The sequence below is a fragment of the Onychomys torridus genome, chromosome 5 (assembly GCF_903995425.1).
Source record: "Onychomys torridus chromosome 5, mOncTor1.1, whole genome shotgun sequence".
In the NCBI taxonomy this organism is placed as follows: domain Eukaryota; kingdom Metazoa; phylum Chordata; class Mammalia; order Rodentia; family Cricetidae; genus Onychomys; species Onychomys torridus.
The window spans coordinates 119,999,628-120,019,459 of record NC_050447.1 but is presented as its reverse complement, the minus strand read 5'-3'; the positions used below and the strand labels follow the sequence as shown (position 1 = coordinate 120,019,459).

Genomic DNA, 19,832 nt, shown 5'->3' with positions numbered 1-19,832 from the left:
ATTCCGCTTATAATTGATGAATGGGAGGAGATTACTATTTTCATGTAGAGTGCTATTCTGAATCTAGACAAGCAGCCAACTGCCGCCAAATGACCCGGGCTTTTGTGCCTCTGCGGCGCTCCGCGGGTGTTCTTCCGCGACAGGCTGCCTTTCCGAGGATCCGTGTTCTTGCGCGGAAAAAAAAAAAACCAAAAAAACAAAAAACTATATTTCCCAGAGGCCCCCGCGGCCGAGAGCGCGGGCTCGACCAACCCTTCCTTCCTTTGCCCATCCCCCGCATCGTCGCAGCGTGATGATGCAAGCGCGTCGGGCGCCGAGAACTGACGGTGTTCTGGCTCGCGACCGCGGCGGCGGCGGCCTTAACAGCGGTAATAGGCGCAAGAGCGGCGGCGGCGGCGGCAGCGGCGACGCCTGCAGGGACGACGACGACGGCGGCGGCGGCGGCGGCGGGGCGGGCGCAGCGCGCACAGGGGAGGGGTAGGCGGGCGGCGCCAGCGGCCTGGACTGCGGCAGCGACGGCCAGGGCGGCTGAAGAGGAGCCTCCAGCAGCCGGCGGTCGAGCTAGGCCTCAGCGGCGCCCGGAGCAGCTCGCGCCGGCCTCGGCGGGAGATCTCCATAGAGACGGTGACAAACACAGACGCGGGGGTCCGCACGCGGCCGGCGGCCCGCAGCCAGCTCGGGGCCCTCAGCCGCCGCCACCGCCTTCCTCGCCGCCGGCGTGCGCGCACTCTCAGTTCCCGCTCGCTACCTCGCGGTTCTCGCTGTGTCTGTGTGTCGCCTAGGGCCGGGCGGGGGAGGCCTTCAGGCCGCCGCCTCTGCCTCTCCCGCCCGGGAGCGGGAGCGGGAGGCCGGCCAGGCTCCACCATGGCCTCCGGAGCCGGAGGCATCGGAGGGGGCGGCGGCGGCAAGATCCGGACGCGTCGTTGCCACCAGGGGCCGGTGAAGCCTTACCAGCAGGGGCGACCCCAGCACCAGGTACGGGACCCGCACTCCGCGGAGGCTGGGCGGCCGCAGTGGGGGGCGGTGCGAGGCCCTGGCTCCCCACGTGGAGAGAGGGCCAGAGGGCCTGAGGCTGGGCCGGGGTGGCGACGGGAAGTGGGCAGAGCCGGGCCGGGCCGGGCCTGGCGGCGCACACGTGGGGTGCGGGCGGCCTCTCCCAGCCCTCCCGCCCTGGGGCTTTCCCCTGCGGGCACAGGGCGGGAAAAGAAAATCCAGGCTTCGGATACTGGAGTTTCTTTTTTGGCGGGTTTTGAGGTTTTGGTAGGATTACTCAGACCTCGCGAGGGAACAAGGGAAAGAGATGTGCTAACAGGCCCATCGTTAGCAGGCTTTATTTATTTATTATTTATTTATTTTTCTTTCTGGTGTTCCCGGGTTCAGAGTGCGTGGGGAGGGGGCGCTGTTCCCTGGATCGTGGAATAATTCAGTCTTAGCTGCATTAAGACATTACTGTTGTCCGGTCCTTTCATCTTGCTGGCTGGCCTTTCCAGATCTGAACACACTGTCTTAGTTTCCCGTTCTCTTTCCCTCTTAACCGAGTTATAGTTACTGTGGCACTGAGGCATTTTGAAAGTCCCTCTCCACTCTTACGTCTGGTCTCTGCTGCGTGATTCTTCCTTCCTCTCTTCTCTCCTCCCCGCTCTGTAGGCCAGAATCAGCCATTCTCTACACTTCAGCAGTTCTCCAGCTCTGATCTAATACACCAAATATTTTTAATACTGGGCGTTTTCTAGAAGTTTGAGGTACTTTGGGCACACCGGGAGTGTGGGTGGATTTAAGTAGTTTAAGCTACCGTATGCCTTCGTGGATGTTTATAATTTTAAAAAGTTGATTCCTGTTGTAAATGAGATGATTGAGTCTGAGAAAAATTTCATTGTTTAAAAATTGCTTGTGAGAATTAAGCTGTTAAAAACTCATTGTAACAAAGCCACTTAAAGTACCTTGGTGAACTGAAGGAGGAAGTGTACATTTTAAGTTTATTGAAGAAGTCCTAATAACTTGTTCCACATTGTTAAATGTAGACTTTGTTTTATTCTGGATAGTGCTGAAATTGAATACTTGGCGTTTTGTTTGGTAATGTTAAATTGTATCACTTTCGACAGTTTAAAAAGATATGAGGGAAAGCTTTGAATAGTAAATGCTGTGGTTATGTAATCAGTAATTATTTGCCATTGGTTGGGAGAGTTGGCACTATTACCACTTTCCCTAGATATGTACAGAATGCTGAGGAGCAGTATTTTCAAGCAGATTTTAAGATTCAAATCAGGTCACAAGCCTGACCATTTTACTTAACCTAATATTGTACAGTAGAAGTTAAGACAGGCATGCTTTTCTCCTAAGAATAACGAATCACCTTCAAATGCTTGTTAAGGGAAAATGAAAAAAAAAATTGAGCAGAGAAATGGATGGCTTTGATAGAGTTTAGAAAGGAGCTGATATAGTCTTAAGTGACAGTTATTTTAAAATATACTCAGGTAAAAATCTAACTTGGGAGAGAAGATGCCTAACAACTAAAACCCAAGTTTTAGTCCAAATTTCAGGCTGTATCGTTTTAGAGCTTAGTAGTTAAGTCATCTGAAATACTAGCTTCTTGCCTCAGCTGTTTAATTTTTTCCCGCTGAGACTGAATTTTTCTGTGTGTAGCCCCAGCTATTAATTTAAAATGGAAATATATCTTAATGTTGAATTGGGATTAAAGATAACTATTTATTGATTAGCAGATTCAATAGTGACAGAAATGACCAAAAAGTATTCAGGGTTACATAAAAGAATACATCTCAGTTTTTGTTTCTGTCTTAAAGTAACTAACTAGTCTTAGCTGGAACTTAGTGGACTTCATTGTCATCTGCTAGCAGAGCTTGTCAACTGGATGTTTGGCAGCAGCTGCTGAGTCATCCTGGATATAGTAAAGGAGCTTCATGACATGGCATGTTTCACACTAATGTTTGATAAGCGTCCAGGGCTTCTGGGCAAATGAAAAATGAAACCTTTGGTTGTGTCGTAGAAGGTTAGTTAGAATAAGAATAAGCAGGCTGGCACTATTAGTGGATACTGGACAGCGAATGTCAGGTCAAATACTCCATGCAGTCAGTCACCCGGTACCCGTGACTCCTGTATTCACTTGACTTCTAATTTCCTGTTTTGACTTCTGGTTTAGCTCTTCTGGGAAATGTCTAAACTTTTTAGCATTTTTCTACTTTTAACTTACCTTTTAAAAAAATGTCACCTTGCTTGATGTTGTGGAGCTAGAAAGTTACTGTCTTGCTCAATCAGATAAAGGGAGTCACTGTTAAATGTAGAAGGAGCTGGTTGTAGTGGCACACACCTGTAATTCCAGCTATGAAGTCTGAGGCCAGGGGATTTTTTTTAAGTTTGAAGCTGGCATGGGCTTCTTAGTGAGTCTTGAAAACACAAACAAACAAAACAAAACAACAACAAAAAGAGTTTAGATCAAGGGTTGGTACTTTTTTGGTTTTTTGAGACAGGGTTTCTGGAACTCGTTTTGGAGACCAGGCTGGCCTCGAACTCAACAGAGATCCGCCTGGCTCTGCCTCCCGAGTGCTGGGAATAAAGGTGTGCGCCACCACCGCCTTGCGGTACATCTTTTTAATAAAGGAACAAAGCTATTTTGAGGCTGTGTGGCTGCCCAGTCTTTTTTATGGTTCTTTGGCAAATGCAAAGACCATTTTTAGCTCCTAAGAGCAGGCCAGAGGATAGATTGGCCCACAGTCACTGAGTTTGTAGAATCTGGTTTATGTGAGTGGATCCTTTTTATTTTGGCATTTTGGTTTTTTCTTTTTCCCTTTTTTTTATACAAATAAGTATGTCTCGCCTAACATTTGATGACTAAAGAGTGTTCTCAGCTTTGAAAAAGTACTATTTCTCAATATTTTATTAATTCCAGATGTCACTAAATCTACTTTCTATATTCCAGATGCTTAATGCTTTTGGTAGATATAGAAGCAGAAATAATTGGTTTGAAAACATTCTGATGGAATCACATGAGTTTGAATCCCTGTTCTGCCCTGAATTGAACAGTGAGAAATCTGCTTAATTATGTCATCTGAATATTGAAGATTGCCGAGAGTTAAATGACATAAGCACATCTGCAGTGGTATAGTTAGAACTCACTTGAAATTGTGATTAAATAGAGCCTTGAAATATAGTATTTTTAAGTTGTCTATGCGTTTTGCTGTCTTTTATTAGTTTTTTTCTCCCTCGGGTTACCCAAGTCTTTTCCAGAGTACTAAACTTTTCCAGATACTAAACTTTTTTTTTTTTTCTCCCCCTCAAGACAGGGTTTCTCTGTGTAGCTTTGCGCCTTTCCTGGAACTTGCTTTGGAGATCAGGCTGGCCTCGAACTCAGATCTGCCTGGCTCTGCCTCCCGAGTGCTGGGACTAAAGGCAAGCGCCACCACCACCCGGCTCCAGATACTAAACTTAAGATGTTTGTTTGCGGAATGATAAAGTTAAGCTTTATCACTGAAGTGATCTATTGATGGAAGGGGATTCCTCATCTTCCCCACCTGTTTAAACAGTTGAATGTGGTCACCTACTTAAGCCAGGAAGGATAGGCTGTCAGCCACCCTGTTTCTGTAAGGATGGAAGGTAGGTTCCCTTAGCTCCAAGCCAGAAAACCTCATATATAGCACCAAAACTTTATCACCGTACTTAGTTTTTTTTCTCAAAAAGTACCAGTCACTTAAGAACATAGGTAGAAAAGTTCTGAGTGTTGGTTGAGAAATAGAATTTTTTTTTAAAATTTTTGTTTTTTCGAGACAATTTCTCTGTGTAGTTTTGATGCCTGTCCTGTATCTTGCTCTTTAGACCAGGCTGTCCTTGAACTCAGAGATTTGCCTGGCTCTGCTCTCTAAGGGCTGGGATTAAAGATGTATGCCACCACCGCCTGGCCAAAAAAAATTTTTTTTCTTGTGGTGAGAGATCCCAGTGTGTTACCTTACCACTTTGCTTTTTAGGTTTTTAATATAACAAAAAAGCTCCCAATTATGTCTCTGTTTCCTGGAAAGTCCTAATGAGACAAGTCTAGCTTGAAATAAAAATGAATCCTTTGGTCAGATACCACTAAAGACAGCCATTTTATTAGGTACAGGGTATTGGGAATGTTGCAATAATTCTGTATTTTCAACTTGTTTGCTGATGTAGAGCTTCCTATAATTCCGAGGTAGGCTAGAACACTTCAAGTAGCATGAGTTGGCCTTGAATTGGCAGTTCTGCCTGTGCTCAAAAAGCAAAAAAGGTGTGTTTACATACAGTACAGTCTTGATGTTTAGACAGTTTATTATCAGAGAAAGGGTAGAATGCCTTTTTTATCTATAAATATTTCAGTTTGTTTGTACTTATTTTTTTCATAGTGTGGTTTCAGAAATAAACTCTTAGTCTCAGTATTGAAATGTGGGTTATAAGATAGCTCATGCTGTGGCCATGAATGGATTATGTTTTTCTTTGTTGTATTTTAAGGTTTTTGATTTTTAATTTTTGTTTTTCCAAAGACTTGCTTTTATTTGCATATATGTCGTGTGTGTGTGTGTGTGTGTGTGTGTGTGTGTGTGTGTGTGTGTACACGTACGTACACACGCCCCTGTGGAGGCCAGAAGAGAGGGTATCAGAGCTCCTGGAGCTAGCGTTACAGGCAGTTGTAGGATACTCTGACAGACATGCTGGAAATTGAACTTGCTACCTCTGAAGAAACAGCAGTTACTCTTAAGCCATCACTCCAGCCCCCTTTTTATTTTTGAGTCAGGGTCTTCCTATATCCTAGGCTGGCCTGAACTCACTGTCACTGCCTCTGCCTCCCGAGTGCTGGGATTAAAGGCATGCACCACCACCGCCCAGCTCTAAACAGTCTTATTAAATAAGAAACACAGAGCCAAATAAAGAGTTAAAAGTCCAAGAGCTCACAGCACTAGTGAATAGCCTTTAGCTTACCAGCCACTGCTGTTCTCCTGCTGAGAAAAGAGAGCTACTTCCTATGTGTGTATTGAGTTCTAAACCCAACCACATGTCTTGCTCACCTCCTGTCTATACAGACCTCCAGGTCTCTATGGTTAGTACTTGGATTAAAGAAAGGCATGTGTCACTAAACTGGCTATATTCTTGAACACACAGACTCTGCCTGCCATGTAATTGGGATTAAGGGCATGTGCTACCACTGCCAGACTTCTGCTGAATGGCTTGCTATTAGCTCTGACCCCTAGGCAATTTTATTTATTAATATACAAATAAAATCACATTTTAGCACAAATAAACTATCACCATAGTGGAGGACTTGAAGTAGTTGCTTATCATGTAGCTAAAGGCTGTAGATAGAGCATTTTAGACCAGACTTCACTATTTCTTCACTAATGACTTGGAGTCATTTAGCCTAAGAGTTGGGTTACTGAAGCTTAAGGATGTTAGTTTTAATGGCTTTAGGTCAGTTTGTATTATACCTTTCTTTTTTCATTCTTTGGGCTATCATTCACTGTGAGTCCTCTTGGGCTGAGGCTAGTGTGCTGGTTAAATTTTAGTTGAGAAAATGAAGCTCTCTTAAGTACAGTTGCTGCATGCTAGTGACCCCTTATTGTAACTCTGACTTTCAGTTTGTTCTCTGATCTTCAAGATACTTAATGCTTCTGTATGTGACTTGAGGTTAAATATAGTGCTGTTTCTAAGCTGTTCTAGAATTGCTTTATATGGGTAGGAATCATAAGGATCTTTATTATTATTATTAAGAGATTTTCTATGCATTTTACATACCAACCACAGATTCCCCTCACCTCCCTCCTCTCACCCCTCAATCCCCCCCCCCCCCCCCCCCCGCCCCACTCCTTCCTACCTCCTCCAAGGCAAGGTCTCCCATGGGGAGTCAGCAGAGCCTGGCACACTCAGCTAAGGCAGGTCCAAGCCCCTCCACCCTGCACCAAGGCTGCTCAAAGTGTCCCACCATAGGCACTAGGATCCAAAAAGCTGGCTCATGCACTGGGGATGGGTCCCAATCCCACTGCCTGGGAGCCCCCTAAACAGTTTAAGCTAAATGACTGTCTCGCCTATCCAGAGGCCCTAGTCCAGAACCATGGGGGCTCCACAGCTATTGGTCCACAGTTTGCGTTTCCACTAGTTTGGCTGTCTGTCTGTATATTTTCCCATCATGATCCGGATGTCCCTTGCTTGTAGAATCCCTCCTCTGATTGATGGACTCCTGGAGCACTGCCTGGTGCCCAGCCGTGGATCTCTGCATCTGCTTCCATCAGTCATTGGATAAGGGCTCTATGATGACAGTTAGGGTATTCAGCCATCTGATCACCTGAGTAGGCCAATTCAGGCACCTTCTTGACTATTGACAGTATTCTAAGGTGGGGTCCTTCTTGTGGATTCCTAGGAACTTCCCTAGCACCTTGTTTCTCCCTATTCCCATGGTGTCTTCATTTAATCATGGTATCTCTTTCCTTGCTGTCTCACTCTGTCCCTGTTCCAGCTTGAACCTCCCGTTCCCCTATGTTCTCACTCCCCATCCCTTGCCTTCCATTACTCCTCTGACCCCCGTTTTTTCCATGTAGACATAAGGATCTTTCATATTCTGAGAAGCTCAAGGAACTCCACAAAAAGACTTTCCATCCCATGATCTTGCTATAAGCTTATAGAGATCCTCTAGTCTCTGCTTCATAAGTCCTGTGTTTGTATAGTTTTTAAAGTATAGTTTATCTTGTAAGCTCTTTTAAGTCTTGCAATAGGAGGATGAATAATTATTACTCTATGTGTGCTTTATAAACATTAGGTTTAGGTCCATAATTCTCTCAATTAATACTATATAATAAGATGAAAATAGGGAAATGATGAATTTGTGGTCTTCAGAATGAATGAATGTTCTTAGAACCGTGGCCTTAACATATAGATCTGTATTTTTGTTTAGAGACCACATAGAATATTATTATTATTTTATTATTATTGAGACAGGGTTTCTCTGTAGCTTTGGAGCCTGTCCTGGAACTCGCTCTGTAGACCAGGCTGGCCTCACAGAGATCTGCCTGTCCCTGCCTCCCAAGTGCTGGAATTAAAGGCATGTGCCACCACTGCCCGGCAGAATATTAATTTTGTTATACTTATCAATTGTTATTTATACCTTTCCAGATAACAAAGCAATTACTATTAGTATTCGAGTATCTGTTTTCAAAAAGATTTTTTTCCACCTTTTCTCTTGATAGAATTTATAAAACCTAGTTATGTTTGCTTCCAAAGTAGAATTATGTATTCTGCCTTGACTTTTTGTAGCTACTGAGCCCCTCTTTTCTTTCTATGATTCTCTGAAATCTGATTAATGCTGCTTTATGTGAGAAATTTATGCCTGAGATACTTTATCCCAGCTTGCTTATGCTTCTTTCCTTCATTAGTAAAATTGTCAGCACTTGTTTGTGTGATCCCTTGAGAAGTACTTCCATGGTATTTCATTTGATTTCTGTCGTCATTCCAGTGGGCACTTCCTACTGGAAGGGATGTTCTTAAGAATAAGTCAGAGAAAAGGGAGGTTGGTATTTAAGTTCTGCCATACATAGGTCCAGTATGCATGGCTCATGCTATTACTCTGTCACACACTCATGCTTGTATCTTGGGCATGCTACTTAATGGCATTGTCTCTCTTCATGGTTTGGTTTTCTTAGAGCACTGGGGATTGAGCTCAAGCAAATACTACCAGGGAGCTATGTCCACGAAGCTATATTCACAAAGTGCCATATTCTCACTACATAAAGTGGTTTGATTGATTGTATTAAATTGACAAATATTTGGAAATTGCTTAGAAGAGTGCTCAGATTCCACTAAGGCTGCAGTGAGTGTCAGCTGTAGTATTATGTCTTGTTTTTCCTTTAGGAGCTGCCATCCTAAAGCTAATTGCTCAGATTTTAAAGAAAATATTTCATAATATAAACATTTTACCACCAAAAGAGGTCTTAAGTTATTTCTTGAGTTTGAATTATGTTGGATTAGTTGTCTTATTTCCTATTTTAAGAGGGATTCCTTTTATTCTATTTGTTTAATTTTTTTTTTAACTTGTAGTGCTAAGGAATCTAAACTCAGGCTTCAAGTATGAGAGGCATGTAGTTTACCAGCTGAACTATATCCCCAGCTTTTTTTGTCTTTCTTGAAGAATATGATACAAAATAATTGTTGAAATGGTTTATATTGTGTCTTTTAATGTTCTAAGGTACAGAATGATGAAAACATTTACTTCCTTTTTAGCACATTTTGTTGGAAACACTTGTGTTTTGCTTGGCATGGCCTTCTGTAAGTACTTACTTACGAAGATAAATTTTCTAAAATAGTCTTATGTATGTTTTCTCCAACAGGGCATTCTTAGCAGGGTTACAGAATCTGTTAAGAATATTGTTCCAGGGTGGCTACAGAGATACTTCAACAAGAGTGAAAATGCGTGTAGCTGTTCAGCAGATGCAGGTGAAGTTCCACACTGGCCGGAAAATAGAGAAGATGAGCAGGTGATTTATGCTGCTGAGGATAGCACGAACATTGACGATGGGAGAATCACCCCCGAGCCCGCAGGCAGTAACACAGAAGGTATATAGAGCATGGGTGGATATTTGGTGACAAACAGACTTTCATGTTGAATCTTAAATCTTTATATTACCTGGTTATGGTATAGTCTTACTGAGTGGTAAATAAATCCTGTATAGGTATATGGAATCAGTTTTCAACTGAGTATGTTTTACTTAGCAGTCTTAAGAAATGATAAGTTTGTGTTTATGTGCACATGGGCCAGCATGCCACTCTGTGTGTGTGTAGGTGTGTAGGTAGGTATGTATGTAATATCAAAGGATGGCTGTGTGGTGGAGTCAGTTCTCTTTTCTCCTTTTACATGAGTTTCCAGGCGTTGAACTCAAGTCACCGGGCTTGCATAGTAGTCCCCTCTATCTACTGATCCATCTTGCTAGCCTATACCAGCCTTTTTTTTTTTTTCCCCATTAAGGGAGACTGATAAATCAGTGAAAACTACAAGCATTGATAATTGGATTTTCAACTTGAAGTTTTATAACTTCAGTATTTTGTGGCTTTTGGCAAGACTATTTTTTTGACGCTGTAAAAATACTTACTTTTCTGTTCATGTTCTGTTACTTTGGAGGAGGGTTGGGGAGTAGATGATGAGGATGGTATGTTGTTGATCACATCTAGGTCCTGTGTATATGTTAAGCAAGGACTCTACCACTGACCTAATTTAATGTGGTTTTGTTTTTACTGTGTTTTGATAAATGTTAAAATTTTTTTTTAATAACTGACTTAGATGTATGGCTTGTTACTGTTGGTGTAATTAGAAACATATATTCCTATCTAGTTGGCCTGTAAAGAGAAATAGTGAAATGGTCTTGAAAGAGTGGTTACTTTGAAGAAAATTATAAGTCTAGTGTTCATAGATTTATAACTAATCATAGTCAGAGTTTCCATTGCTGTGAAGGGTTGATTTTCATTTTACAGCTTACATCATCCAAGGAAGTCAAGGCAGGAACCTGGAGGCTGAGTTCAAGGAGGAATATTGCTTACTGGCTTGCTCCTCATGGTTTTCTCAGCCTGCTTTCTTATTGCACCGAGGAATACCATTCCCAGGGATGACACTGCCCATGGTGAGCTGGGCCCTCCCTACATCATCAATCAAGCAAATGTGTTAAGCTGGGCATGGTGATTCATGCCCTTTATCCAAGAACTCTGGAAGCGGAGGCAGGTGGATATCTGAGTTTGAAGAGAAACCCTGTCCTCCCTCCCCCATAAACAAACAAAGTATCAAAATGAAATAAAATGCACCATAGGCTTGCCCACTCTGGTGGGTGTATTTTCTTAGTTGAGGTTCCCTTTTATCAAATGACTCTAGTTTGGGCCAAGTTGACATAAACCAGGATATTTAGTAGTACTCAGTTTGGCATAGTCTTTGAAATTTTGCTGTTTTTTATTAGAAAAATTTGAATTTTGATATCTGTACTTTTCATAATTTCTTTGAAATGTTACCAGCAACACCACCAAGGCTTTATCTGATTGATTGCTTCAAGTCCACTTTCTTGCCATCAAATGGAGCCCAGACTTTCTGTTTTTTGATGAGATTTCTGGTCAGCACTAATGTACCCATAGTAGCACAAAGCCCTTTCTCAGTTTGATGAGCATATTAGTAAGGACTAAGTAACCTGAGTTTCTAATTTTATATCTGTAAAATTTTAATTGTGTGTATTTTCATGAACATAATGGAATTAATTGGAACTTAGATTTTCATTAAATTACTAAATTTCTTACGTAGATCGTCTGTTATGTATGTCTTTGTAAATTTTGAATGTAAATTATGGGGGGAAAGTATAGAAGAAGATGCTACAGTGTACTCCCAATGTTGCCTCTTAATGTTGGTAAGGTTTCACACACTGTTAGTGGAATAGACCAGTAAGGAAAATTTCAAGAACGTATATGTTAAGTTTTCACTGAGATGAGACTTAAGGCCTCTGTGCTAATAATAGAACATAGGTCTTTGCCCATGCCAGGCAAGCACTCTAACATTGAGCCCTCTCTCTGACCATTTAGAAGCAAAGAGGGCAATTTTTTTATTCTTTTTCAAAACTCAGCAGCAGTTTTTCCTCTCCACTCTTTAGATTTGATCTTGCCTCCTGTTTTAAAACTTGTCAGTCCCAGATAGTTCTTTCTTTCTTTGCTTTTTCTCAAGGCATTTATTTATTTGATCTGCAGTCAGTGTGTGGAGTCAAGTCCCACTGATAGCTCTCTACAAAGGTGAATAGAAACTGTACTAGATCTGAAAAATGTGAAACATTTAAATGTAAAATGCATTCTCAAAACAATCTTAGATACATTTGCTGTTCAAGTAGTATAAAAATGTGGGAAGCTTAGCTGGACATGGTTTACTAAATAGGAAGTTTTGCAAATAACTTTTGTTACTAGTTAAGCTGGAGAGTATTGAACATTCAAGTAACTCAGCAATAACAGAATTATGCTGTTTCAGGTTTTTTCCTTATCCCATTCTGCCCAGGTACCTCCTGTGTTGACTTCTGTATGTTGTATGAGTGTGTACATGTTTGCGTATGTGCCTGTGACATGCATGTGCAGATTAGAGGTGAACGTTATGTGTCCTCAGTTGCTCTTTACCTTTAAAAACAACAACAAACAAAACTGAGATTAGCTGATTAGCTAATGGATTCTCTTGTCCTTTGCCTTCCCAGTGGGGTTACACTTTACTCAGCTCTTTTGTATGGATACCAGTGATCCAAACTTAGATTTTCATGTTTACATAGTGAGCACAGTTACCACTTCAGCCATCTACCCCATGTTGGTTCTTAATGTTGGTGAGGTTTCCTCCACTAGGTTAGTGGAGTAGACCACTAAGGAAAACCTGAAGAGTAAACATGTTACATGAGAATTTAGGTCATGAGAGTTCCATAGTGGCATATCTAGTAAATGAGTCAGCAGTGAATTGTACTTGGGCAACTGCTTGATTTATTCTATCATGATTTATAGTTGTCTTAGTTAGAAATACAGCATTGACTATGTGAATCTGTAAATCATAGTGATCATAGGGTTGTTTCATCCTATGCTTTTTGTCTAGCTTGTTGTGGAAGGGAAGGAGCCATCTTTCTCTAAGCAGTAAAACTACATATACTAGGTTGAAAAGATGTCTGCTCATGCTAGAAATGGTCCTGTCACTTTTGCCTATAGGATAAATGGATGCAAGGTCAGAGAATGGGATGCATCAAAGGCACTATCTGCTAGAATGAATTACAACAATTAGAGCACTTGTACCCTAAGACTCATTTCAGGGCAGATGAGATGACTCAGTGGATTAAGGCATTTGCCTACCAATCCTGACAGCCTGAGTTAAATCTCAGGACACAATGGTGGAAGGAGAAGACTGACTCCTAAAAGTTTTCCACTGACCTCCACAAGTGAACTATGACACATACCCATAAATGGAATAAATAAATGTGTATATGAATACAGATCATAATCTTTATTTGTGTGTGTGTGTGTGTTTGGGCTTTCCTGGTGGCTGAATCCAGAGCCTTGTGCATGCTAGACAAGTGCTCCATTATAAAGCTACATCCTATTTTAGCCGGGCGTTGGTGGCGCACGCCTGTAATCCCAGCACTTGTGAGGTAGAGGCAGGCGGATTTTTGTGAGTTTGAGGCCAGCCTGGTGTACAGGAAAGGCGCAAAGCTACACAGAGAAACCCTGTCTTCAAAAACAAAAACAAAAACAAACAAACAAAAAAGCTACATCCTTATATTTAATTTTTAGATTTTTTTTTTCTTCATGACAGAGCTTCTCTGTGTAGCCTTGACTGTCTTGGAACTCGCTTTGTAGACCAGGCTGACCCTGACTCATGTAGATCCTTCTGCCTCTGCCTCCCAAGTGCTGGGACTAATGGCATGTGCCATTACATCTGGCTGGGCATTGCTTATGCTAGACAAGTTTTTGTGATGTTTAAATGCCAATACAAGTAGATTTCTATTATGTTTTAGCTAATATTTCTCTTAACATATTTTGTTATAGATTATATTTAAATCAGTTTAGATATTCTACTGGATTATATCTAAATCAATTTAAATATTCTACCAGGTTGTTTTGTGTCTATATGGTGCTGGGGATTGAACCAAGGGATTTTTATGCATGCTAGGCAAGCTCTTAAAAACAAAAACATAAAAAAAAAAAAAAAAAAGAGAAAACCTCAAGAAACAACCTTCTTTTTTTCCTGATGTGTTTCTCACATTTAAAGAAATCTTCGTGGGCTGGAGAGATGGCTCAGAGGTTAAGAGCACTGTCTGCTCTTGCAGAGGTCCTAAGTTCAATTCCCAGCAACCACATGGTGGCTCACAGCCATCTGTAATGAGATCTGATGACCTCTTCTGGCATATGGCAAACTTGCATAAACCTGTTTACATAATAAATAAAATAAATCTTAAAACAAAAAAGAATTCTTAATTGCCGTGTTTGGTATACCTTGTTTTTTAGAGACTTTTTGAATTGTGGTAAAGTGTTTATATTAAACATGAATTTTATCATTTTGTTATCAGTTATAAATGTGTAGTTGGTTGCACTTAAGTATATAGGCCTAGTTTTAAGTATATAGGCCTTGTTTGCAGACATTGTCTTGGAACTTTTTTCATCTTACAAAGCTGAAAGTCTCCATGGAACAGCCTTCCCACCCCCTCCCTTAGCACCTGTCATATTGTTCCAACTAGAACTTCAATTCTGGGTCTCGGGTATCCCTGATCTAATAGAGCAAGGTTGACCTTGAATTCTGAACCTCCCAAGTGTAGGAATTACAGGTGTTTGCTGCTGCACTCCTTTTATGATACAGTGCTGGAATTTTGAGTCCTTGTGTGCTAGATAAATGCTTTACCAACAGAGCTATCCCGTTCCCCTTGATTTTTCTTGTGCTGTTTTCCATGGTTTGAAAATAGTTGTTCATGTGTCTTCTCTAGTTCTGTACATGTTTATGTTAGAAGAGCTAGTTTGGTCTTACTTAACTCCATTCTAAGAGGAATCCTCCTTTTGGAACTTGAAACATGATTCGTAGTTCTTGAAGATATACTGGAAGATGGTTAAAAGAAATTCTGGAAAAGAAGAATAAAGAGAAGTTGGGAGGTGAATAATTTTAGGGGGAGTAATGAAGGTACAATATTTAAAAATGCAGGGCAAATTCAGAAATGTCTCAGCCGTAACAGAGATTAGGGAAGGAAGCCTTTTGAAATCGATGAGCGTGAAAGTGACATCTCATCTGTGAGGAAAATGAGAAGTGGTTTAAGAAGTTATTTTAGGACACAGTAAACACTTGTATAACTGGTGTTATATCCTAGCTGGAGTAAAGAGTAGACACTGTATTGTATTACAGTGTAAGGGTAGCCCACTCAAGAATAAAAAGTCATGAATAGGTTTAGTCAGCTGGGAACAAAAATAGTTGTATTTCAGCTCTCATACATCACATCCTGAGTGATGTAAAGTCTGTCTTACTGAGAAAGCGTATTACTTGCTTTGAAGTCCAGGCTGACATTAAATGTGCAAAGAAGGTAAATATATTGGGCTAGTGGAGTGCCTTTTCTCAGCTTTATTTGTTACTCTTCTTTTAAGAACCTTCGACCACCAGTACTGCTTCCAATTACCCAGATGTGTTAACCAGGCCTTCTCTTCACCGGAGTCATCTGAATTTCTCCATGTTGGAATCCCCTGCGCTACATTGTCAGCCTTCCACGTCCTCTGCATTCCCAATTGGCAGTTCTGGGTTTTCCCTTGTGAAGGAAATTAAAGATTCTACCTCTCAGCATGATGATGATAACATCTCAACTACCAGTGGTTTTTCTTCAAGAGCTTCTGATAAAGGTATTCTTGTTACTTAGATGGTAAATAGTTGTGGCAGTAGGGATAAATTTCATATATTGGGGTTTTTGTGTGTGTGTTTTGGGGGGGAAAGTGTCTCACTGTAACCATGGGTAGTCGAGAACTTGCTCTGTAGATCAGGTGGTCCTTGAACTGATGGAGATCTGCCTGCAAAATGCTAGGATTAAAGGAGTGTACCCCCATCTTAGTTTAGATGTTTGTTTTTGTTTTATGTTTTAAGATTTATTTTTAATTTATGTGTATGTGTTTGCCTGTAGAGTTTTTGTGGGCCAGAAGGCATCAGATTTCTTGGTACTGGGATTCAGGTAGTTGTGGGAAGGTGCTGGGAACTAAATCCAGGTCCTTTACATGAGTAGTACATATTCTTAATTGCTGAGCCACCTTTCCAGCGCTTCTTTAATTTTAGTTTTAATTTTCATTTTTCTCTATGAAAATCTAGGCCTTATGATCTTAAAATTGGTGGTTACTACAAATTACACATTTTTGTTCCAGATATAGCTGTTTCGAAGAGTACTTCCCTGCCACCTCTGTGGTCCCCCGAAGCAGAGCGTTCTCATTCACTCTCACAGCATACTGCCACCAGCTCCAAAAAACCAGCATTCAACTTGTCTGCCTTTGGAACACTGTCCACCGTGAGTACTAACTATGTTGGCTATAATCACAGTGTCTAGTATTTTTGTTTATAATTTATCACTGTTTCTGTGCAGTCACTTGGGAATTCTTCAATTCTTAAAACAAGTCAGCTTGGAGACTCTCCTTTCTATCCTGGCAAAACGACATATGGTGGGGCAGCTGCCGCTGTGAGACAGAGCAAAGTACGCAACACACCTTACCAGGTTAGTGTCGGGAGGATTGTTGATGAACTCCCCTTGGTTACCAGATACTGACTGCCAGCACTTCAAAGACCTGTGAGAGTACGTGAAAAATCTAGAACACGAGAACACTTTTAATTGTAGTGGACATATTGAATATTAGTGTGTGCTTTAGGAAGTATGAAAATTTCACTCTTTAAAATGAGATAGGGTTGGGGATTTAGCTCAGTGGTAGAGCGCTTGCCTAGCAAGAGCAAGGCACTGGGTTTGGTCCTCAGCTCTGGCAAAAAAAAAAAAAAAAAAAAAAAAAAGATAAAAATTACACATAAAATTTGCCGTAATCTTAGCATATTGGAATTGTGATAAAACAGTGTTGTCACTACCGCTATCCAAATGTTGGGGGAAAAAAACATTTTCATCAAAACGAACCATTATCTTGGATATTTCCACAGTTAGCTTTTATAGTCATCCTCTGGCAGCCCCTTACCAGTGTTTCTGTACTTTGGGTTTTTTCATAATGAATTTAGTCATACAGTTTGTAGCCTTTTGAATTGGGCATTAATCTGACTTAGTTTGAACACCTTGATTCGTTTTTTAAAAAGATTTATTTATTATGTATACAGCATGTTTAACTGCAGGCCAGAAGAGGGCACCAGATCTCATTACAGATGGTTGTGAGCCACCATGTAGTTGTTGGGAATTGAACTCAGGACCTCTGGAAGAGCAGTCAGTGCTCTTAACCTCTGAGCTATCTCTCCAGCCCTCGGTTTTTTGTTTTTGTTTTTGTTTTTTTTTTTAAAGATTTATTTTATGTATATGAGTGCTCTAACTGCATGTGTGACTTTATGCCAGAAGAGGGCATCGGATTCCACTAGAGACAGTTGTGAGCCACCATGTGGTTGCTGGGAATTGAACTCATGACCTCTGGAAGAGCAGCCAATGCCCTTAACTGCTGAACCATCTCTCCAGCCCCTACCTTGGTTCCTTTTTGATGCTGGTAGTGAGTTACAGATTATTAGTAAAAGGATACTAGATTATTTCCAGTTTTAACATTTATTTTCATCTTCCTTGGACATATAATCAGGAGTTGGATTGATCATCACATGGTTAAGTACATAATAAGACAGATGTTTTCTGATGTCAGTACCTGCTTGCTTTCTGTAATATTACAGCAGTTGTATTGTGTCCTTGCTCACATGGAGAATTGTCAGTTTTTTTGTTTTAGCCATTCTAATAGAAACACAATGGTAATTTCAACTTGTGATTTTAATTGCCTTGTCCCCAATGACTAATGATGTTGAATGTCTTTTTTAAGTGTTTATGTTTTGGAAGTATGTTTTTCTTTGACTTTGACAAATATTGTTCATTATTAAATTGTATTGTGTTCTTGATGAATTTTGAGGGTTTTTTGTGATCTATTTTTTTTTTTATGAGATGTGTTTTAGATGTGATAGTATATTTTATTTTTCTATTGTGATTTTATGCTTTTAGTATCTTTTATGAGATATCATATATAACCCAGTGTCACAGTAGTTTTATTTTAAAAATTTCAGTTTTCTTCCTTAGGCCTTAATTCAGGTCTTAATTATTTTGAGTTGATCTGTGTCTCATAGGAGGTGTGTACCAACATTGATTTGTTTTACATTTGAGTATTTGTTGTAAGTACTGCTTGTTAAAGGCTGTCCCTTCGCCACTGTGTTAACTTTGCATGGGGGATGTTTTGGGACTTGTTTTTTTCTGCCTATCCCATTGTCTGTTCTTAACACCGGTACTTCCTTTGTGATAGCTATGATGTAGAGTAAGTTTTGAAATTGTGTTTTTTTTTTTTTTTTTTTTTTTTTTTTTTTTAAAGACTTATTTATTATGTATAGTGTTCTGTGTGCATGTGCACCCACAGACCAGAAGAGGGCACCAGATCTCATTACATATGGTTGTGAGCCACCATGTGGTTGTTAGGAATTGAACTCAGGACCTCTGGAAGAACAAAGCAGTGCTTTTAACCTCTGAACCATCTCTCCAGCCTCCCCCACCCCTTTTTGGTTTTTTTGTTTTTTGTTTTTTGTTTTGTTTTTGGAGACAGGGTTTCTCTGTTTAGCTTTGCGCCCTTGGAATTCACTCTGTAGCCCAGGCTGGCCTTGAACTCACAGAAATCTGCCTGCCTCTGCCTCCCGAGTGCTGGGATTAAAGGCGTGTGCCACCACTGCCCGGCAAGTTTTGAGATTGGTAATGCCCGTTCTTTAATTTTTTGTGATACAAGCTTGCTTTGGCTTTCGTTGGTTCTTTGGTTCTGGGGATTGAACTCTGAGGGCTGTGAACATGTTAGGTACTCATTTCTGCTCACCTGTTACTGCACATCTGTATAAGCCTTCAGGCAGCATCAGGCTTTCTGGTAAAAGGCTGAATGCTGTCCACCTGAGGTTAGGAAAAGAATATAGTTACTTTACCTCTGTTCCTGCTTAACATCAGGCCGCAGCTTCTAGTCTGTATAGAAGGCATATAAATGTACCAGACATACATATTGGAAAAGAAGTACAATACTATTTCTATCGAGCACAGTATGTTTACATTTCCCCCCAAAGCTGCCATAACTAAGTACATAAGCTACCAGGCTAATATGTGAAGTCATGCATATTAGCAGAATTAGAAATTGGACAACTTTTAAAGAAATAATCATTTTGTGCTTTGTGGTAGTATTTTCCTAAGGAAGGAGCTATGTGAGCTGCTTCTTAACAGGAAGATAGGAAGGCCTATTTCATATATGAATTAAATGTATTGAACTAATAGGATTGTTTAGACTGGCCAAGCGGTGGTGGTGGCACACACCTTTAATCCCAGCACTTGGGAGGCAGAGCCAAGAGGATCTCTGTGAGTTTGAGGCCAGCTTGGTCTACAGAGCGAGATCCAAGACAGGCACCAAAACTACACAGAAGAAATCCTGTCTTAAAACCAAAAAGAAAAAAAAAATAAACAAACAAATAAAAAATAAACACACACACATACACACAGAGATTGTTCAGACTGTTTACAACTAACAAATGGCATGAAATACTTAAGTATAAATCTAGTGATACAATACATCCAAGGTCTTTGTGCTAACTGCTAAAGGATGTGAAAGAAATTCCTGTATAAGTTTTACTTATTTGCATATTAGTGTGGCATTTAAATTTTACAATAGTACTTTAAAGATAGGAGAGACTACATGGAAGCTTTTGTATTCTATATGTCCTTAGAATCTTTCTCAATATAGATTTCCAAACATTTGAAATTTGGTGAGTTTTTATGGTTTTGTTGTTGCTTGTTTTTACATGCTAAGGGATCAAATATAGTGTCTTGTTTGGCAGGCAAGTACTCTGCCTATGAATAACACCTCCAGCCCTGTAAGTGACATTCGGATGTTACCTGTTACTCCTTTCATACAGTTTAAGAGCTAGGAAACATACTAAAGATTCATAATTTGGTTCCATTTATTGATTTACTAAATCCAGGCATGAAGCCAGAGGACTATATTGAAAGAACAGTCTTGTATTTTTCTGGTAGATATTTGAATGTCTTTGGCAAAGTCTGTAGTCTCAACTACAGTTGTTAACAGGCACCAGGTTCTTAATACTTATATACAATATTACAGATCTTTTGAAAATT

General features: G+C 40.6%; 1 protein-coding gene across 2 annotated transcripts in view; it reads left to right on the top strand.

Moving 5' to 3' along the window:
- Positions 1 to 386: 386 nt before the first annotated feature.
- The window catches only part of Nup153 (nucleoporin 153), a 54,639-nt gene continuing 35,193 nt past the window's right edge, over positions 387 to 19,832 (top strand). For both annotated transcript variants that reach the window (XM_036187097.1, XM_036187096.1), the window contains exons 1-5: positions 387 to 975; positions 9,339 to 9,564; positions 15,115 to 15,363; positions 15,874 to 16,013; positions 16,089 to 16,217. In XM_036187097.1, the coding sequence (XP_036042990.1) occupies positions 865 to 975; positions 9,339 to 9,564; positions 15,115 to 15,363; positions 15,874 to 16,013; positions 16,089 to 16,217 (855 nt within the window). In that variant the 5' untranslated portion in view covers positions 387 to 864. The remainder of the gene's footprint in view (positions 976 to 9,338; positions 9,565 to 15,114; positions 15,364 to 15,873; positions 16,014 to 16,088; positions 16,218 to 19,832) is intronic.